Source organism: Montipora capricornis, chromosome 4 (genome assembly GCF_036669925.1).
Source record: "Montipora capricornis isolate CH-2021 chromosome 4, ASM3666992v2, whole genome shotgun sequence".
Classification (NCBI taxonomy): Eukaryota; Metazoa; Cnidaria; class Anthozoa; order Scleractinia; family Acroporidae; genus Montipora; species Montipora capricornis.
In genome coordinates, this window is record NC_090886.1 from 51,099,430 (window position 1) to 51,119,429 (window position 20,000).

The 20,000-nt window shown below is 38.2% G+C and overlaps 2 protein-coding genes across 4 annotated transcripts in view; one reads left to right on the forward strand and one right to left on the reverse strand.

Annotated features, from left to right (window-relative positions):
- Positions 1 to 1,475: 1,475 nt before the first annotated feature.
- LOC138047309 (syntaxin-7-like) lies at positions 1,476 to 17,347 on the reverse strand. 2 transcript variants are annotated; one of them, XM_068894105.1, is made up of 12 exons: positions 17,256 to 17,347; positions 16,703 to 16,762; positions 15,059 to 15,127; positions 12,724 to 12,793; positions 10,700 to 10,796; positions 8,796 to 8,873; positions 8,018 to 8,089; positions 7,862 to 7,908; positions 6,901 to 6,988; positions 6,559 to 6,631; positions 6,027 to 6,109; positions 1,476 to 3,113 (listed from the first exon to the last, which is right to left on the reverse strand). In XM_068894105.1, exons 2-12 carry the CDS (start codon positions 16,737 to 16,739, stop codon positions 3,021 to 3,023), a joined length of 807 nt encoding a protein of 268 aa, XP_068750206.1. In that variant the 5' UTR covers positions 16,740 to 16,762; positions 17,256 to 17,347; the 3' UTR covers positions 1,476 to 3,020. The 2 variants fall into 2 exon arrangements, with proteins under 2 accessions (XP_068750206.1, XP_068750207.1); XM_068894106.1 differs by having other exon boundaries at positions 2,888 to 3,113; positions 16,703 to 16,820; positions 17,256 to 17,326.
- A 153-nt stretch (positions 17,348 to 17,500) lies between these two features.
- LOC138047310 (nucleolar protein 58-like) overlaps positions 17,501 to 20,000 on the forward strand; it is a 3,404-nt gene continuing 904 nt past the window's right edge. The window contains exons 1-4 of one of the 2 annotated variants that reach the window (XM_068894107.1): positions 17,501 to 17,627; positions 17,728 to 18,113; positions 18,796 to 19,100; positions 19,767 to 20,000. The exon at positions 19,767 to 20,000 is cut by the window's right edge and continues 541 nt beyond it. In XM_068894107.1, coding sequence (XP_068750208.1) covers positions 17,741 to 18,113; positions 18,796 to 19,100; positions 19,767 to 19,886 — 798 coding nt within the window. In that variant the 5' untranslated portion in view covers positions 17,501 to 17,627; positions 17,728 to 17,740 and the 3' untranslated portion in view covers positions 19,887 to 20,000. The remainder of the gene's footprint in view (positions 17,628 to 17,727; positions 18,114 to 18,795; positions 19,101 to 19,766) is intronic. The other variant, XR_011131820.1, reaches the window with a different exon arrangement.

Here is a 20,000-nt window from a genome sequence, read left to right on the forward strand (position 1 = left end):
AAAATTAAGTGAGCCCTGGGCTCCTGCTGGGCCTACACGCCTTGCCCTCGCGTCACGATTTTTCTGGTTTAAACAGAGCAGAGACAAGAAGAGACAACCAATCATGTCCTCTCTCTTTTCTTTGATCGCTTACTTTGTTTGCGTCCAAAGATTTTGCTTGCAAATCTCGGCAAACCCACTGCACAAGAACTTTGAAGTTCCACTTCCGCTTACCGTCCATCGCTCAAAACGGAGCTTAATTAAAGCACGCGAGGTTCTTGAGACGCAGACGGTAACCGGAAGTGAACAATTCTCATGCCAGGAAAGTAGTGTCTCCAAGGTTCTTAAACTTAGCATCTGTACAAACTGTACATACTTAGCAATATAAATGCGGTTGTGTGAAAACAGCTCACTTCCGGTTGTCGTCCGTGTCTTGAAAACACCGCGTGCTTAAAGCTCCCTCAAACGCCTTTGCTCCAACTTTTTTATGGTATTGATTTTCCTCTAATTGAATACGAAGTACGATTTTTAGGCTAATCAACGAGTGCAGCTATTCCAAATACCAAATAACTGTTTTTATTTAAATTTTAAATTTAATAAAACAATTATTCCATTCGCGCTTGTTTGATAGCAACTTCCGTATGGCAATCTCTAACGTATTTATGCATTCGTCAGTGACCAATCAGAAACGCGATATTTAAATGAGTATATAGTAAGAGACTGATTATAGCCAACTACATGTCATATCCAACGCGCGCTCATGGAATAGCGATTAATTTATACCCGAACAACAAGAATCTAATACCCTATTCACAGTCACAGATAAATGTAGGACTGGCTTTTACACGAGATTCTGGTGAGTTGCAATACACGCTCTGATCTGTGCTAAATTTGTAGTCGACAAAAATCTGTATACTTGCTTCAAATAGAAAACTTCAAAACATGAAAAATGCCGAATTCACCCCTAAAACGTTGCAAGTCGCGGGTAAGATCCACCTTAAAATTGTCCATTTGCAATGGTTGCCTTAGATCCGCTCCAAATAACTCTTTTAGCTTTACAGAGAGTTTTATCTTAGCCTGGTAATCCCTTTCCAGTGATAAAAATTGGGGCTCACCGACTTCGTTTTTGAGATATAAGCGTTTAAAATATAAAAATTAGAGAGTTTATAAATGGCTTCTGTCGCCACGGAAACATATTACGTATGTTAATGATGGCATCTTGTTAAACAATTATTAGTTTTTCATACGACAATATAACATTGCAAATCTGTGAAACAGTTTGTAGATTCAATTCTTCAAATTTATACAGGCTGTTGAAAGATCTGAGCCTCCTCAGTAATAACAGTACAAAGACGAAGTTTAAATTTACATTTCTCATTTTTTTCTATGCGAGAACAGTAAAATGCACATTACAGTGCTGTGCACTAATACCTGAGCCCTTTAACCAAACTTCGTTAAATTTTATTTATTTTAACATAAACGATCGAAATCCAAAGTTCTAATTTCAATCAAAGATTTTATTTTTTCAACGCTGTCAATCACTGAACACGTCAAATCAAAATTGGCTCCCAGCTATTATATATAGGCGTAGTGCAATGCTCTGAAAACATCCGTGGACCGTATGGCTTTCGACCCGATCTTATCGAACTGCGGCATTCGCGACGCAAAAAACTGTGATTTGCTGAGCCAGTTTGTTTTTTCTTGGTCTGCACCGTGACCAGATCAACACTTATGTCCAGGTTTGACCCTAATTAGATGCACGCCCAATTTTGACATCCAACACAAAGTGTCCCTTTAAGTCTAAGCATTTGCTCCCTATTTTCAACAATAAGGTTAGGGTAAAGGTTAGCGTTATTTTTAGCTTTGGGTAAATGCAGCAGTTAATCTTCACTTAAAGAGCAGCATTTGGGGGACACTTTGTGACATAAATTGTCTGTATTCTGAGACACAAGTGATGTTGAAGTTGGCTAGAAGAGCAAGGGGACACTTCGTGACGCTTATTGAAATCCGCATGCATCTAATTAGAGTCAAACCTGGACATATCTCAACAACTGTCACAATGAATAAGATTGACAGCAGTCAGGAGCTCATCAAGGGTAGCCTCTAACTCTACTAATTCCTTGGGTCAACCCTTTCCAGAGTAAATTTATTTTTAGGAACAGGTTTTTTCCGCGAAAAGTATCAGATTTCCTTGACGCCTTGTTTTGATTGGCTTCTACAACAGTGGGCGTGCTGAATCTCCCAAGGGAGATTGGCTTCGTGCTGAATCTCCCAAGGACGGCGTTCTATAAATAAATCGACTCGGGAAAGGGTTGACTCCTAGGCATAGTATGGGAGATAGCTCCGGCAGGAGTAAACACAAAAGTAGTGCTTGGATTTTGGTTTAGACTGAGTTTGCATGTTTGTGAAGGGCGCCGACTGCTCCGTTTCGTTAAACAAGCGATGCCATTTTTTACCCTAACCCTACCCCTAACCTAATGCCATTCTTAGTAACCAAGCCTTTTTTATTCGGTTAGCTTTCAATAGAGCGTTTTCACATGACGTCACGGCGGCAATGTTGGTGTTCAAAACAAAGAAATGGCTAATCCTCCGGGAATTGAACTCTATTTTTATGCAAATACTTTCTTTTGTTTCAGTAATCCAATATGGCTGCTGGTCACGTGAGTGAAAACGCTCTATAAATTGTTAGGATTAGCTACAATTAAGTACGTTGAAATTGCAAATTTGGAGCCGTTATTTCGGTGGTGAAGAGGTTAATTAAGTGCATTTGCTCTCAGTTAAGCTATTGAACCGAGTTCGACATCGTTCGATCAACTTTCCCTAATTTTTTTCTTAGGTTATTTCTCAGTTTTTTTTTAATTCTAAATGACATGCGCTGCTAATCTAGTCCTTGATTAAGTATTTTTTTCCACATTCGAAAACGACAAACTTAACAGTGAAAATTGTTCATCGCCTGTTTACGAAAGGGAAAATTGCCGACAGACGAATCTACATACTAAGTTCCCGAAGTGCGGAAACAGAGACAACAATCAAAAGAAAGTCTACTTGAGGGAGAAATAAATTATGAGACCTAAGACAACGGCAGCAAGAACTACAATCACCAGGATACAACACATCTTCTTTCTTGCTGCTTTCTGCAGATAAAACAGGAAGAATACATTCTTTAGAACCACAAACAATGAGATTCTTTTCATTCAATAGTCCATTTCCGAGTTGCTGCATGCCTCAGTTTTAAAACGAGGCCTGGTGCAGAACCATTCAAATGGAAATAAGTCGCGTATTCTAACGCAAATCAAACTCATTTCACTTACAATAGTTAAGTACCAAGATTCACATCCAAACCGAGACAAACAGCAACTCGGAAATGGCTTATTAACTTAGTGCTCACCAAAGAGACAGAAGATATTATTACATGGCTGCGCGGGGATACGAAATTTCTCTTGGAGTGTTGAAAAATATTTCACGAGTGAGCGCAGGCTGCGCAGCGGACGAGTGAAATATTTTGCAGCACGAGAAAAGAAAATTTCGGTCATGTAATATTCTATTTATTATATAAACACCAATGAAATCCTAAATCATTTCACGAAAGGCATCGAAAGGCGCAATTTTCATACGTAACCATAGCAACAGTGATATTTTCACGTGTGAAAATAACATGTCATCTTCACGCGTGAAGATATCATGTTTTCGCGCGAAAGCACAATAGGCCATTTCCGAGTTCATGTCTGCCTCCTCTTCAAGGCGAGTCTAAGTGCGAAGTTTTTCTTATGAAAATTAGTTTTTATTCATATGTAAAGTAGAACTAATTACCATCACAAAAACTTTGCACTTAGACTCGCTTTGAAGAGGAGGCAGATATGAACTCGGAAATGGCCTATTTTTTTTTTTTTTTCCCTTTATTTCGTCACAAATACAACAATTACAACACAAGTAAAAACATATAGGAAGTAGCTAAAACAGCTGCGCATTTGCTGTTGTTAGCATTAATTATCAGTTAATTACATGTATTCACAATAATAATTAATTAATAATTAATTAATGATTAATTAAATTACAATGACATTACAATGGCCTATTGGTATTTCATTGGTGTTCATATAATTAAGACAGATATTGCGCGCTTGTGTTGTTTTGAATAGTTCCAGCATTTTGATTGGTTACCAAATGGTACTCGCCGATGATTTTCGGATTTTACGTCTATGCGAAATTCAACACAAGCCCGCAATGTCTTTTGGTTGAACATGGGCCTTTAAGTGATTAAAGCATCAAGGAGAACACTTAAAGTCGTAAATTCGCCGTCAAAATTAGTTGAATTTCATAGTTTACGTACAGTAAAAATAACCGACATCTGCGCATTTTCGCAATAGCTGTCAGTTTGAGGTAGAAGCCTCTTTGAAGCGGTTTTTATTTTCGTAAAAAATTGCATAGTGGCGGATTGACAGACAACAGAACACGGGTCTGCCAAAAGAATACCTACCCTATCCGATCCCACCTAACCTGCCATCAGATGTTCTTTTCTTTAGAGAAGGGGCCCTCTCTAAAGAAAAGAACGTCTGATGGCAGGTTAGATCCCACCTAAAGAGAACCCCTAACCTAACCGGCTAGATTGCAGAATAGCCGGCCACGATAAATGGCCCCTAAAAGCACTGCAGTCGTGGCGTTGGTTCACTGACCTTTTTATCCCCTATGCCGAAGTGAACTAAGAATGACCGTTAAGCGCGCAACACATGGATATTATACCTCGTTCTTTAATCCAAGAGGCAAAACAAACAAGCTATGACGCAAATCAAGCGCACAGCATATGGAATATAACCTCAATTAAACCTTACGTCGAACTAAAGCACCACAGCACTGCGGCAGCAGTCATTGAGCTCAAGTCAATTTTAACCATAAGTCGACCAAGGCACTGCAGCACCAGCCATTCTACTCAATTCACTTAAAGCTTAAGATCACTAACAAGACACCGCGGCACTGCGGCTCGCGTCGCAAACGTAACGATTCTTTGTGAACGGGCCTTCTGGAACCACAAATTAATTTAAAATTGAGGATAGAAGGAATATGCAGGCATAAACAAATAAATAAATAAACAAACAAACAAACAAAGAAATCAGTTAATTGAGTGTTGGTCCAGTCGGAATTGAACTAACGACTCCCCAGACAGTTGGTCCGATACACAACAAGCTCAGCCAACCGGTCGACAGAGAGCTGTAATGCGCGTAAACCTGACAACTTGGTTTACCAGTTTCAGCACTGGGACTCCTTCAATTTGACTACTGTCTGTTTTGCTGTTACGTGGTCTCATCGATCAGTCGGTCCATTAAAAGAAGATTACGCCAAGTCGACCACATTACTGAAGGAAAAGACAGACCACATCACCGGGAACTCCATGCCCTACTCTTTTCGACTAGTGTGTGGGAATCTTTAACGTCTCAAAGAGTTAACGAACATTGAAGAGTTGTGAAACGGGGCCTACGGTTTATAGTCCTTATCCGAGAAGACTTGAAAGTCTTAACCATTTGCGGGTGTAGTTACAAAAGCAGCACTTTCTCCTCAGTTATTTTAGGACCCCGAGTGTTGGTGCGGCCGGAGTCGAACTCACGACCTCCCGCATGGCAGCCCGATGCTTAACCAACTGAGTTACCAGTGCGTGGTGGCTCACACTTGCAACTTAACTGACGACAAGTCACCGTCGACAAATATCGAGACGTAACTAAATTCCTTTTGATTTCACTATCCATAAAAGAAAATATTATCTTCCCAACGATAAAGCCACGACCGCTAATGCTGGTTTTACGATCCGTGCATTCAACAATGAATTCTTGGTACATGACAAGTACTTCAATACTTAAAGATTTCTTGTACTAGATGAAAAAAATTGTGTCATTCATCTCGCTAAGCAGTGTGGTCTATCTTGTACAATTTCATGTGTCTTGGAGGTGGCATGTGAGGTTCCAAAAAATCAAACCGATCACAGGCATACTGACGCAGCTGTAAGACTTCAAGTAACATAGCTTTAGTACAGTGGAAATTGGTTTGCCACAACAGACCTGGTAATGGCTAGCTTTGTCTAACTGAACGTTTGCCTGTTCCACATTGACAGAAGTGACCTCCACATGGGCCTCAATGCTATCTAAAAATGAAAGTTTAAGATATTTAAATTCTTAAAACTGGCCTCTTAACTTTGGGAGTGCAGGGGAGGGGAGGAGATGAAAAGATTTAAATACAGAAAGCAAACAAAAATGCCCGTCATGGCCAGCAAGCAGAGCGCTCGTAGCTTTTGCTCTCCGAAGAGCCGCCGGGCCGAGAAAAATTTTTATAATGCTTGGTCATTACAAGAAAATCTTGCCCGCTCGGCAGCCAATCAGTGTGCACGTACTATTGTAGCCATACAATAAAAACAACAAATGACTGGTCCAAAGGGAGACAGTTAATTTTGTTTCCGAGAATCTCAATGTTTCCCCGAAGCACAGCTGAGGGAAATATTGAAATTTTTGAAATTTTAAATTTTGCACAGAAAGCACTCTTCAATTGTGTGGTATATGCTAATAATCTGACTGAATTATCAGGTAGCTTTCTTACCTATCACTTCACCTTGCTCGTAAACCATTGTTGCAAGATCTCTGAAGATTTCATTAACACCGACAATATCAGACTATTTAAAGGAAAGAATAGAATAGGGAACACATTTATAATAAATGAACACGTTTTCTTGTTTATATGCAGAAAATACCATTTTAATCAACAAAGGGAAGACTCTTGAGGAATGAAAAGGTTGATATTATACATGTAGATCAGTAGTAGGGCATCTGAACTAGAAAACCAAAAACTTGTCAGGGGCATTTGGATTGCCTTCTGTGTTTGCCTTACTATGTCATCATTGTCAAAGATGTGTCTTTGCATTAGAAGACCCCAATCATTTACCTCTAGCTGTCTAATAGCTCTTTCTCTTTCCTCAATCAGCTCAACAGATACTTCTTCCTCTGCTTGCACTTGGAGGCCACCTGCAGTTCTACGGGGCCATAAAAAATTACGCTGTTAAAGTTGTAAAATGGAAATAAAATTAATCTATAGCATTTAAGATGCTCATCCAACAGTGAAGACAAGATTTAACTGCATTTTTAATAACATTGTCAGGCAATTTCTTAAGGTTTAAATTTCTAGCTGTTAAGACCTGTTTATCACATATTGGAATGCTTCACAGGTCATCTTAATGCTCAAACATAAGAATGATTAAACCTTCATCAAAACCAAATCTCTAGTTGAATTGTGTTGTCACAGGCAAAATTTCAATGCTATTAGTGTGCATTGTGTCCAGGGCTGACAAAAACACAAAATTCTGTTAAATGAAAAAGTACCTGTTCGAGAGAATAAAGAAATGAACAAACAAATGAAATAATATTTAAAAATTAAATGAAAGAGGAACACAAATCAAATCAATGGAATAGTCTTGGGTAGAGTAAGAGAAACACTGCGAAACAATGACAAAGTAAAGGCAAGGAAAAGTAACTCATTTGCTACTGATAGTTCAATGCTCACAAGTATAAGTGCAGTAGCACTGAGCAAATTGCGCTCTTAAGATACCTTTCACAGGCTAACCAATGAACTGGCATGTTCCAGGTATTCAGGTAGTGGGGGAAAACTACTGTAAGGCAAGAAAGCTGGCAGAGGAAAATGAGTGGAGGCAGATAAGAAAAAGCCTCCAATCTAACGGTCTATTTTTCATTTTCTCTGCTCCCACAGTAATCAACTTCCATATGATGATTTTGTCTCCTCCCCATGAACTGCTCCCCAGCAACAGGCCAAACAGCTTGACAACCAGATGAAAAACAACAACAACAACAACAACAAACAAACAAACGAAGAATTGGCATTGGTTCAGTACCTATCATTTTCTGCCAAAGTGTGGTCATCAGTGAATCCACCCATTTGCTGTAAAAGGAAAAACAAACAAACAAACAGTTTCCTGGTGATAACGAGAGGATAACTTGTATGCAATCTCTATGATAAGCAACATGGGAGACAAAAGTTCACAACTTACGCTGGGAGCAGGCATTGTGGATGAAATTGATCTGGCTCTTGAAACTGACTCTCGCTCTTTCTCAGCAGCGATCTATTTAAAATCACCACCAAAATAATTATTACCAGTAATTTTGTATTTTGTACCATCTACAAACAGTAGATATTTCTTTAAAAAAGAAGGGTTACATTTTTGCAAACGTTGGCAGTGTAGCACTTATATTGTAACAGAATTAACTGTTGGAGGGTACTGTGAAGTTCTATCTTAATTCCCACCCTGGTCAGAGTTTTTCTCTGTCCTTGCGTGGGCCCAATTCCATTAGTAGGGCTAACACTCACATGATTTACATGGGTAGAAAATAGCACTTCACATTACTCTCCAATAGTTAATTCTGTATTCATTTAAAAAAGGATTGAGAGTAAACCACAAGGAAATTTCAGTTGTCCCCTTTAACATTCCACTCTTAAAATGGCCAAAAATAGATTTTCCTGTCTTACACCAAACCAATTAACTTGTCATTTGGGAACCCCCTGGGGGCAAAAGGGAAATGTTTGTTAAACATGAACTTGCATTACTTTAAAATGATGTTTGTGTTGACATTTCTGTGAAGATGTCAACGTACAGACTTGACTGGAAACTGCATTATCTAACATGCAGAGCACAGGTATGTATATTTTTAGCATACCTTCATAAAAATAGAGAAAATGATGAAAAACAGGTGATACACTGTACTAACTGTACAAAAAAGACTTGAGGTTAACAACCTTTAAAAAAATTATGATGTTTGACCCCTCCTTACCCGCTGGACTTTCTGGAAGCTGTTTAATGCTGCAGTAAAATTGTCTGCAAGTTTCTCAACTTGTATCTTTCGCTGACGCTGTTGACAGAATAAACAATGAGAAAAGTGCTGCCCTGGGGTTAGTAAGAGGGAATTGGCATCACCTCCTATTCTCAAAGTTATCAACTGTGTAGTAAGCAGACAGAAATGCCTCTGTGCTACTTGAGACCTTGCCAAGGTAAAAATGTCAGCACTCAAAAACGTCACAGCCTTGTCAGCACTCAAGAAAACCCCTATCGATTCCCACTGTAGATTTCAGACTTAAACAAGCGACTTTCTCAGACCACTAGTCCAGTACATATAAGCAAGCACCAACTCAATCAATGATATTGACAAACTCAAACGATGTCATTTAATAATGATGATGATGATGATGATGATGATGATAATCAACTCAGTCAAGTGAAGGTTTCCCCAGGAAAGCAGGGAATCAAAATCGCAGTGGCAAGTTGGGATTTTACCTTTTTTTCTTGGCATGAACGAGCAAAAAAAAAAAGTATACATGTAGCAATACTATACTCATCTAACTGAAGACAAAAACTACAGTAGAACATTGGTTACTGATAATCTTGTAGACTGATATATAAATCCACAGCAGGTGTTGTGGTTGTAACCCTTTGTGAAAGGTTAGTAAAGTGGGGTTTTTGGGTCCAGATTCGAGGGAAATTGACTGTAACTCGCCCTGTGAGCAGAGCCTCTCTAAAACTCACCAGAGGATGAACAAGCAAGGATCTGCAGATATTGCGTCAAGTCTTTCAAGTCGCCACAGCCCAAGTTTCTGGGCTAGTCACCCTTGTCAAACAGGTTTAGGCAGCGCACACATCAAATTTTTGGCAAGGCAAAGGTCAAACGATTGTGATCAAGACTTGGCCTGGCTTTGAAACTGTCTCCAAGCAACGGCTTACGAATACTGGTACTCAATAACAATTAATCTACACGATTTCTGCAGAGTCATTTCTTTCTCGGCAAGTTAAAGTGCCTATGAAACGAAAAATAATTAAGGCTTATTTGAAAGATCTTTTGAAAAAAGGAAACATGGTGTTCTCATTTTTAAAATATCATTGGAGAGATATTAAGGTTTTTGTGTTAAAACTGATGACGTAATCAGTGGTTCCAAGGGTAACACAAATCACAAAATCTAAAATATACTTGGAAATATTACCGCAGTTCTCTTCAAACTTGGCACTAATAATGTTTATCAGTCAGCACATAAAATGATACAAATCATACAGTTGCCATGGCAACCATTTTGCTTCCAGATCAAGGTTGTGCGGAGCTGGTGTTTCCGCTTTTTGTCTTAACCAAACATCATTCACACTCAATGAGTTGATTCGGAGACCTACAGCAACATGGGCTCTATGATTGTTTTGAGCAGGACTGTCTGTCTTGCTTGATTTGAGAGGAAATTGAGAAACTTCATTTATAACCAAAAGGGACTGGAGCCAAAAGTGTTGCCATGGTTACATCATACTCTGCACCACCTTGCACCTTACTTAAGGGTATATTACTCATGCCAAGTTTGAATCATATCGCTGTTACACTTTGAGAGATACTCTTGATTTTGTGATCCATCTTCCAGCAGAACCACTGATGACGTCATCAATTGGCTAATTTGCATAACACAAAAACTCAAATATCTCTGAAACGAAAAAAGATGCTTCAAAACTGTAAAGGCCATTATTCATTACTTTGAAAACTCTTTCAAATAGGCATAAATTCTTTTTTACTTCATAGGCACTTTAAGAAAGACCCTTATAGAAGTTACATCCAGGGGTTAGTGAATTGAGCGTTTTACCAAAATTTAATGTACACCTTTAAAGTAATTATCTTTACAAAATATATTGCAAGAATCTTTTTTTCCATACTTTGTCTGCTGGTGCTTCTCCCAACAGATGAGGCAGCTGCTTCAGGAAAGAATTAGTTTCCTTGGCAAGTTTTTGTGTAGCCTGCTCTGTCTGTTGTCTATAAGCAAAATAATTAAAAAAATAGTGGTATCAAGATCTCTTTAGGATTCTAGCAAAAAGACTTAATGAGAAGTGACCTGATTGCACCATTGTGAGTTTGAGAGCTGTTGAGTGCCTGACCTCTTTGCAACAGCTTAAACACGAACACACACTAAAAGAGGCTGCTTCACACATTGCTCTTGTTTGAATTCATTCAAGCACGACTGATTGATTATCCAAGATGGTGATCAATAAACTGCAACACAGAGAGAGAAGCCCTAAAAGATATTTCTAGCGCGAGAATAAGGGACAGGGGATTAAAAAAAGAACAACATATAACATTTTATGACATATTACGGACACATTGCCATGATGGGCTCTTTTATCGCACAAAATTATCACAGAGCTCAGTTGCGTCCAAGGTTGATTGATAAAATAATCATTTGCATGTGCCTAAGACACCACGCCTTTATAGTGCGTCCTCGTGATTTATTAAGTTTGTTCCTAAATAGAACTGGGATATGTTTTTTTTTATCAACCCACCCTACCATTTGCAGCTGTATTGAATAATAACATTAAATTAAATGAATGAAAAAAATTCATTCAAGACATTCCCTTTGTATCCAGTTATCGTGGACAAACATGATCTTCAGTATGAGCCAACAATACATGTACAGTGTAGGTCCTCAGTGTATAATTTTGGAAGAAACCATAAATCACACCATAACTAACAAACTAACTACATGTAATTATAATCCCCTCCATCCCCAGTGGGACAAAAGGCAATCGTAGATCGCCAGTTGTCTCTATCTTCAGCTTTCTCTAACTCATCCCTGCCAACTCAGAGTCCCATCTCACTATAAAACCATGGCAAATTTTGATATAGATCTATAAAATTTAAATACAAATTTAGATGTACATAAAACTTGAAAAAGTGATGCCAGGATCTCAACACTTTTGTTATCTTTTAAGATGGAGCTGTTACAGTAGACCATAAGCCCTCCTCCGCACTAACCTCCATTAAAATGGCAGCAATTGCCATTTTCTAATGCCTACATACCAACATACATGTAAGTAAGATCAGCTTGAAGAGTTGACACAACAACAAATACTAGACCATGCAAATTAAACCAATGCTTCGATATTGTAAAGTGGGCTGCTAGGTGATGGTAGTGAAATCCTAAAGCACCACACATCACATGAAAGCAACTGTCAGAGCAGCAGTTCCTGAGTTGCTATAAGCTGTGCAGGTTGATTCTAACTTCTGACCATGAGTGTGACTGATTAAAAAGAAGCTTTTGGAATAGGCTTAATTTAAAGCAACAATCAAAAGTTCCAATCTTGGAGAAAACAGTACAGATGAGACACTTGTGCAAATCCACCCCTATCCATGTCAGTGTAAGAAGTTTTCCTCCCCATCCCTCTCAATCATGTTGTTAAGGCTCTACACATGTCTTACTTTTAATCTGGGACAAATAACAAGCAACACTGAATGTGACATGGACAGGAAGGGGAGCTATTTAGGAGAAAATTATTTTGGTAGGTTCGGAGTGCAGTGCTGGAAATAACGGTCGGTCATCGGACATTGTCCGACCAAATTTTGAAAATGTGCGGCCAATTTCACATTATGATCGGACACGATGACCGAACATCTCACCAGTACATCTTCAGTTCTCTTCTTCAAGGTGTTGTCAGTCAATAAATTATGTCCAGTCCAATTTGCCAAATGTCCGACCAAAAGGAAGATTTGAAAGGACATATGTCCTGTGAATAAAGAAAAATTATTTCCAGCACTGGAGCGGTATAATGTGTAATTGTTTCCACAGGTTTTGTTGAAGATTGTAGGTGTTACACAGTCCTTTGCTGGTATTAATTCAGCTAATTCTGCATATCTTTGCTGTTCAAGCTTGCTACATGTACACCTTGGCGTTAAAATCAACACTTACAGTTTGCTCTGTAATTGTGAATGATCCTCTGAAGTTCCAAGTTTGTCCACAAGCCTTTCAATTGAAGCAACTGTTCAGAAAAAGTCAATTCAAAATTAACTATCTATGGGTGGAAGTGAAAGCTATTCAGTAATGATAATATTACTGCATCCTCATGATTTTACTGTCACCAAATAACAAAAGGAGGAAAGGAAGTGGATAGACTTACAGCACAATTACTGAATTTTTGTATCATTTCCTATTTTTATTCTCCCAGTTGTCAGACAACAGATGCTTAGTAAAATTATACAACACCACTTCCACATTACCTAAGTTAACAGCTAATATTCACACTGTGAACACAAATAACTGGCCAAATTTGTGAAAAACCGGAACAGCAATTTAATCAATTTTGTAGTTTTTTCAAGCTCTAACCAGCAGCTCATCTACTTGACTGATATCTTACAACATCATACTGGAGCTTAAGTCCAGTTCATAATTCTACCTTGCTTAGAAAGCATTTGAAAAACTGCTTTTGTTTTTTAAGCACTAAAACACTTTCCAAGGTTTATCAAAACTCTAACAGAGTTTATCTCCTTCTTTTTCTCTTTGTTCTCAAATTTCTAACTATATTTTTGTTTACCTAATGACCTAATATCGTAAGTGGTTTTTTGATTAAGTTGTTGTAATGTCATGCACTCAACTGGCCCTATATATAAAAAAATGACTAATTATTTTTCACAGCAACTGGTAAAACTACTGTAGTCTGTCAACAATAATGCAGGACTTCTCATTTTTCCTGGTTTATGAAAGCCTGTGAGAGTGTAAGATTTTCCTCTTTGTTGTCAAATCTACATCAATGACCTAATACATTATTTCAAGTGTTTTTTCAATTAAGCTGTATGATGTCATGTACTCAATTGGTACTAAGTGTAATTTCCTGTCAATAGTTTAAATAGCATCTAGTAGAACCAGACTGTTAAAGTGCACCTTTAACTAGAAAAAGTTAAATAATAAAGTTAACATAATTATATTTACCTTCAAGTTGGTTTCTCAAGATTTGACCTGCCCCATATGGCACACAAGAGCAAGATGCTGGCTATCATTTGTCCCAAACGTCCGAGGCAGTAAGAGGCATGGGCCTTATCCTTTGACGATTTCATAAGCAACTTTGCATTATAGAACTTTGGCAATGTAAATTAGTCCTTGACGTCATTGAAGGAATTGACCCATACATCTCACTAGCTTGGCCATGGGACAGATGAATGCCAGCTTTGTTACTCTCTTGTACCTCATTAGGCCTATTATATGTAAAATCTAGACAAGCAAACTTAAGGTAAAATATATGTTCTAGACATAATTTTAACTTTTGCAAACAAAAATACTTTGAGGTTAGGTGGTGCACTTTACAGTAACACTCAGTCTGATGTAACCTTATTTCTAAGATTAGAGACTTGTAAACACTGTCTACCAAGGTTTGTCTGTCATCCAACTTGTTTTTTCTCTGTCTGTCCTCTGTCATCCAACTTGCATCACCATATGTTGCTAGTTTTACTATTTTACAAATTTCTCACGATTTTTGTAATTTTTGCAGTTTTGTAACAGGGCTTGCGATTTGGTTGCGATGAGTTTACCAGGGTGTATTGCATTGTTTGGGCTTGTTTTGTTTGAGTTGAATTAAGGCAAAAAGGGTATCAAAACCTCATTGAGATGCTACATGTACCTACAGGAGCCATCATGGACTTCTGTTTCAAAGATTAAAGGGGCAGTGTCACGCAATTTTAGTCAAACTTCAAAACACTAATTAAAAAGATGTCTTTGGATCAATGAAGACCAAAAACTAACGCTGCAGTTTTGCTACCAATAACCATTGAAGTGCACTAAAGCTATTCTTTGTTGCTTGTAGCCAAGGATGGATTTGATGGAAATGGATTGAACTTGAAACAACAGTACTGGCCACTTTTTTCAAGTTTGGAGATGATCAATGTCTTCAAAAGTCTCCAAAAATTAAATGCGAATGGCTCTTTGTGTCATAAATATACTTAATATCTTCTCAGTGGGTTGTCAGTAATGTTGTATGAGTGATGTTAAGTACTAATTTTGATCTAAAAAACAGCAAATTTAGCATAATAGTGCCCCTTTAATGAAACAACAAATTTATGAGTTAAAAGACAAAGAAGAATAGCAAATCACAACAAAAGAATGGATATGTTGTTTGTTTTGAACCAGCTTAAAGTCTGATTTTCCTGTTTCAGATTATGATAACGAAGAATAGAAAAAGAAAAGTCAAAAAATTAACTGGCTTAAAAAATTTTAAACCAAGAAAAATTTTGAACCACAACAGATACAACCTTACCATTTTTATTAATTGCTTGAATATTGTTACTGACACATCCACAAAGCCGATTATACTCAGAAGTACCACCTTTTGAGGAATGAAATAAGAAATTAAATGAATGAATGAACACATACATGTAGTCAAAGGAGTTTACTATCAAAACCAAAGTTATTATAATTATCACAAATGATCCAGAAAACCAGCCTATCAACAATAAATGCGTTCTACTGGTGCTATCATAAACTTAAGCAAAGGAAATGCAAGAGAGCAAGTAGTCATTGGTTTACTTTGTCAAAAGCATTGTGATGCTAGCATGACTCTTGTCAGAAAAATCAAGCAGGCAACAAATCAAGAGACAATCAACGTCTTAGTAGCTACACATTTGCTATAAGTACAGTGATTTTGCAGTTTCGTGACCTTGATCAAAATATCATTGCCACAACCTTGAATTCGCTTTTTTCTTGTCAGTGCATAGCAATGAACCATTGCAGTCAACCCATTCATCCCTGAAGCGGCCACCATTGACAAGTAAAATCGTCTGCCGCAAAAATCTCAGTGCAAGTCCCACTTTCAGGGTTAAAAGAGTTAACGCAATATAAAAATAAAGAGTTGCTCCTTACACACCTGTTTCAAGTCTACAACTACAGTAACCCATCCCTGTTTAAATTTATCTAGTCCAGTTTTTTAGAGTAAATAATTATACTAATAAACAAATTTGTTCAAATTAATTAATCAACTATTTCTTTAATTTATCCTTTCTTCAAAATTGTACAATTATCCTTTTGTATCAGTCATTAGAAACCCTCAAGACTCCCCCTCAGGAATGAGCAGGGCATTCACTTGTTATGACAGAGAAAGCTGGTGAAATCCTTGTCACCGGGGGGCAAAAGTGAAGAGCGAACTCCCCTGTCTCCTAATGTTCCACACAAACATGGCAAACTTGCAATCTCCAAGTGGCAGCCATGAAACTAATACATTGATTTTGGGCAGCCAGTGCAACATTCACAAAGCCTACTGAATGCACTAGGTATTCTTTTGATTCATAGTTTAGTTCAAGTTGACAATGAAACTCAAAGGACAAAGATTACAATGGTATACTCATTTTTGTTATAGACAATTATTAGAAAAATACTTCTGATCCATGAGTATTACATACATGGGTACATACACTTCCCTTCACTTCATGGATAATATACTTTGTAGAGCATGAGTTCACAGATGGAATGTCAATCATCATTTACATTCACTGTTACCAGGCTGTTCAGATTGTCTGCTACAGCAGCCCTCTTTGGTCCACAGTGATATAAAACTTTGCAAAGCATCCCACTCAACGATTTGAGAGGGAACCAATGATAATCTATGCAAATTTTCCATGTGGCGCAAAAATGAAAACCGCTGACCATGGAGTGACAACCTGCTTATTTCCCCGGTAAAGGATGTGAGGACTGCATTGGACCTGGTATAGTCTCTGTTTCACGGTGGATCAAAATACTTGTAGATTGAATATGAAGTGGGTGCCCCGCCCTGGATTTCCCTGCTCATGCCCGAGGAAAGGGGGGGGGGGGGGGGAGGGGAAGGTCTCCATGGGTTTCAAAGTGACTGGTGCATTATGATCACAGCTTCATAATATAAACATTTTTCAGGTAAAATCCCAAGTTTTACCTGATCCAGAGTTTGCAGAGAATTCACCAAATGACATGGTGTTTTGCCGACTTGATGTCACTGAAACAACAAGAAGTGCACATCATACAAATTTTCTTCCCTCCACTGCGGCATTTGCCTAAACAATATACAATAATATTGTAGGCAACAGTTTACAGCGATGAAGAACAAACTTGGATCGACGTCAATACTTGAAATCAAACACTATATCGTACCTGCCTTCAGCTTGGTTCTCATAAAGCTTAACATTCGACACAATTACCAACATAACTGAAGTTTATAGGAACATCTAAACTAGCACGCATGAGAAAATAACAAAAACAAGTGTTACCTACACGAAAAACGATAGTGAAACGCACGGAAATATTAAAACACTGATTAAAAATACAACTTTCATCTGATTTTTGTACGCACTCTGTTGATCACTGTATATGCCGCGCACGGTCAACTTTATTTGACCGAGAGAACTTTGGAACAATATTCATCAATTGCAATAAAAAAGACGAGGAATACCTTACTCGTGTGAAAATTCGTCAACAAGTAGTTTTCTCACCTTAAATATTAAAGAATATTATTCAACTTGCCGTAAATTTTGTCGTACTGTCGTCCGACTGCCCGAATTCCTACCCTGTAATCTGTCAGCGGTTCTTGTTTTGTGAATGACGTAATTTCATAGCAAAGAAATGGGACTGGGTACTAAGATGAGCCCACGATAACAACAGCTGTTTTTACCTTAGCAACCTGAATTTGTCAACGTTTCCATGACAATACTGTATTGGTCCTAGCAACCACCTATTTGATTTATTGTATAGATAACACAGACTACCATCAAATCGAATATTTCTTGCACTTCAGAGTTGCTTGTCGCCTGCCCTCCTCTGTTTTCTCCCTTCTCTATTTTCTCTTCTACTGAATGTGATTTCAGGTTTGTTTAGCGCGTACATTGCTTACATATATATATCGCATCCTTCTTCTACTAATGCGCTTGTGATCATTGATTATTTGTGTCGACTTTAATGTTTCAGCTTATGGGCAATCATGGGTTGTTCAGCATCAAAATCGTCAGAAGTAGTTGCGCCAATGCCTACACAATTAAAAGCAAACTCGAGCTTGAATTCATCTCAAGAAGATGAGAAAACTGGACAACCTAAAAATATCGATACGCAGACAAACACAAGAACTCGTGTTCTTAAGAAGGAACGATCCGACGACAGCTTGCATGGAAGCCAGTGCAGTTTGAACTCAAACTCGGTTTCTGCAAAATCAGATCGTGAGAGCTCCGCAAGATCTACACGAAGTACGACAGATAGCGGTTTAGGAGAATTTGAAGAGGACCCAAATATCATATCAGAGAGGTCTACAACGGAAAAACAGAAAATTGTCTTGGTAGAGGAAAGACCCCCCACTCCAGGTTTGTTTGCATTCGATTCGAGTTGAAGGACCAATTTGAAACTAAGTATTTAATACCCAAAAACAAACTTGAGTGATATTATGTCCCAGCACTCGGCAAAGTACTTTTGACTTACGGCTGTTTTTGCTTTGGTGGCCTCATACACCACAAACCTTTTTAGAGACATTACGCAAAGCCGGCCACTTCTGCTGGAAAGAACACATGCACTCACAGAGGACAGCCACAACACTGGGAACTTCATCCCCTACTCTTCTCGAATAGTGTGTGGGTTCTTTGACGTCCCACAGAGAACTCATGAACATGGAAGATATTTGTGAGACGGGCCTACGGTTTATAGTCTAACCATTTGTGGATGTAATGCACCTATCAATGTGGTGGGGGGGGCTGACCCAGGGGAATTTGACATTTTGATTGAGGCTAGCGCCAAATTTCCCACCCTCGGGCACCTGCAGACCATCACATTCCCACACAGTCAATTTAGCAATAATTTATTGATTAAGCCTAAGCCCTCATTTCAGTGAATACGCCTAAGCACTCCCTGAAATTTTAGGTTTCATTTTTGGGTAAGGGTAACTGCACTTAACTTACTGACTCATTGACTCATGACTCATTGATTCATTGACTCATAAATACTTGATACTCCATTTGTCTCATTTGAATCACTTGATCATTTTTCTCTCAGAGCTCTGCATTGAAGGCACTAAAATTGCAAGACGGAAGACCTTAAAAGAGAAAAGAGTTTCCTTTTCAGAGAAGCAAGAAGAAGTTCGAAACAGAATTAATGCACTTGCACCCATGGGAGGGGTCACAGAGAGACCTCAAAGCAGAGGAGGAATGGCATTTGATGTAATGCTCTGCCCTGAAACTGGTAATGTGAAAAGAAGACCCCAACATCTAAGAAAATTGGAAAAAAGAAAGAAGAAGTCTACAAGGAGAACGAAAGAGGAGATTGACGAAAAGCTTAAACATGCAGATGAGAGAAGAAAAGTAAGTCAAATAGGGTTGATTAACTATTATTTTTGCAATGATTGGGGATCAATGGATCAATATCTCCAACCCTCCCCTTGAAATAGCAATTAGTTTTACAAACAATAGAATAACTTGAGTTGTGGCATCCAATTTACGAGCTTACCAGAGGACATGAAACAGCAATGAAAGATGATTGGGGATCAACATCTCCCACCCCTAACCCTAACCAACATTTGGGAAATGGAACATTGGCCTTTGTAACAAATATAGAATAGCTTGAGTTATGGCGTTTGATTTACAAGCTTTCTAGAGAGCATGGGAAAACACCTCAATATAATAAATTCATTCACCATATGTGTATAGTTCCCGGTGTTGTGGTCTGTCTTCTGTGCTATATCATGGTTGGGAGGGTAAAAAGGGCGCACTTAATTTGGAGCCTCGCTCTGTTGTGCGACCCCACCACAGCCTGTTTCTCTGTTGTGGTGAAAGTGATTAAATAAATAAATAAATAAATAAATAAAATAAATATGGCATCCCTTAGGTAAAAGCATACATGTAATGTAATTCATGACTAATATTATTTTAAGGAATCGACTTTCAGTCTTTCATCCCTCATAAAAAAAATTAAAATTATATAACTTCATTTCATAGCCTAATTGCAATTTTTCTCTATTTACTTCCCAGGAAAAAGAACAGCAGTTGAGAGAAAAAGCTCAAGCAATGATAACAAGAGAAAATAACAAGAGAGCATTGGAAAACTTTGCTCGAAGTCAAATGATTAATGAACAGACGATATCAAGTTAGGGTCTTATTTCCCACTTAAAGGCATCACAGCTTTATAAATTCCTATTCTTTCATACGTTTAGACTATCCAATAAGAAGCCAAAAATGGTTTTTCAAGGCATCTGATTGGACAAT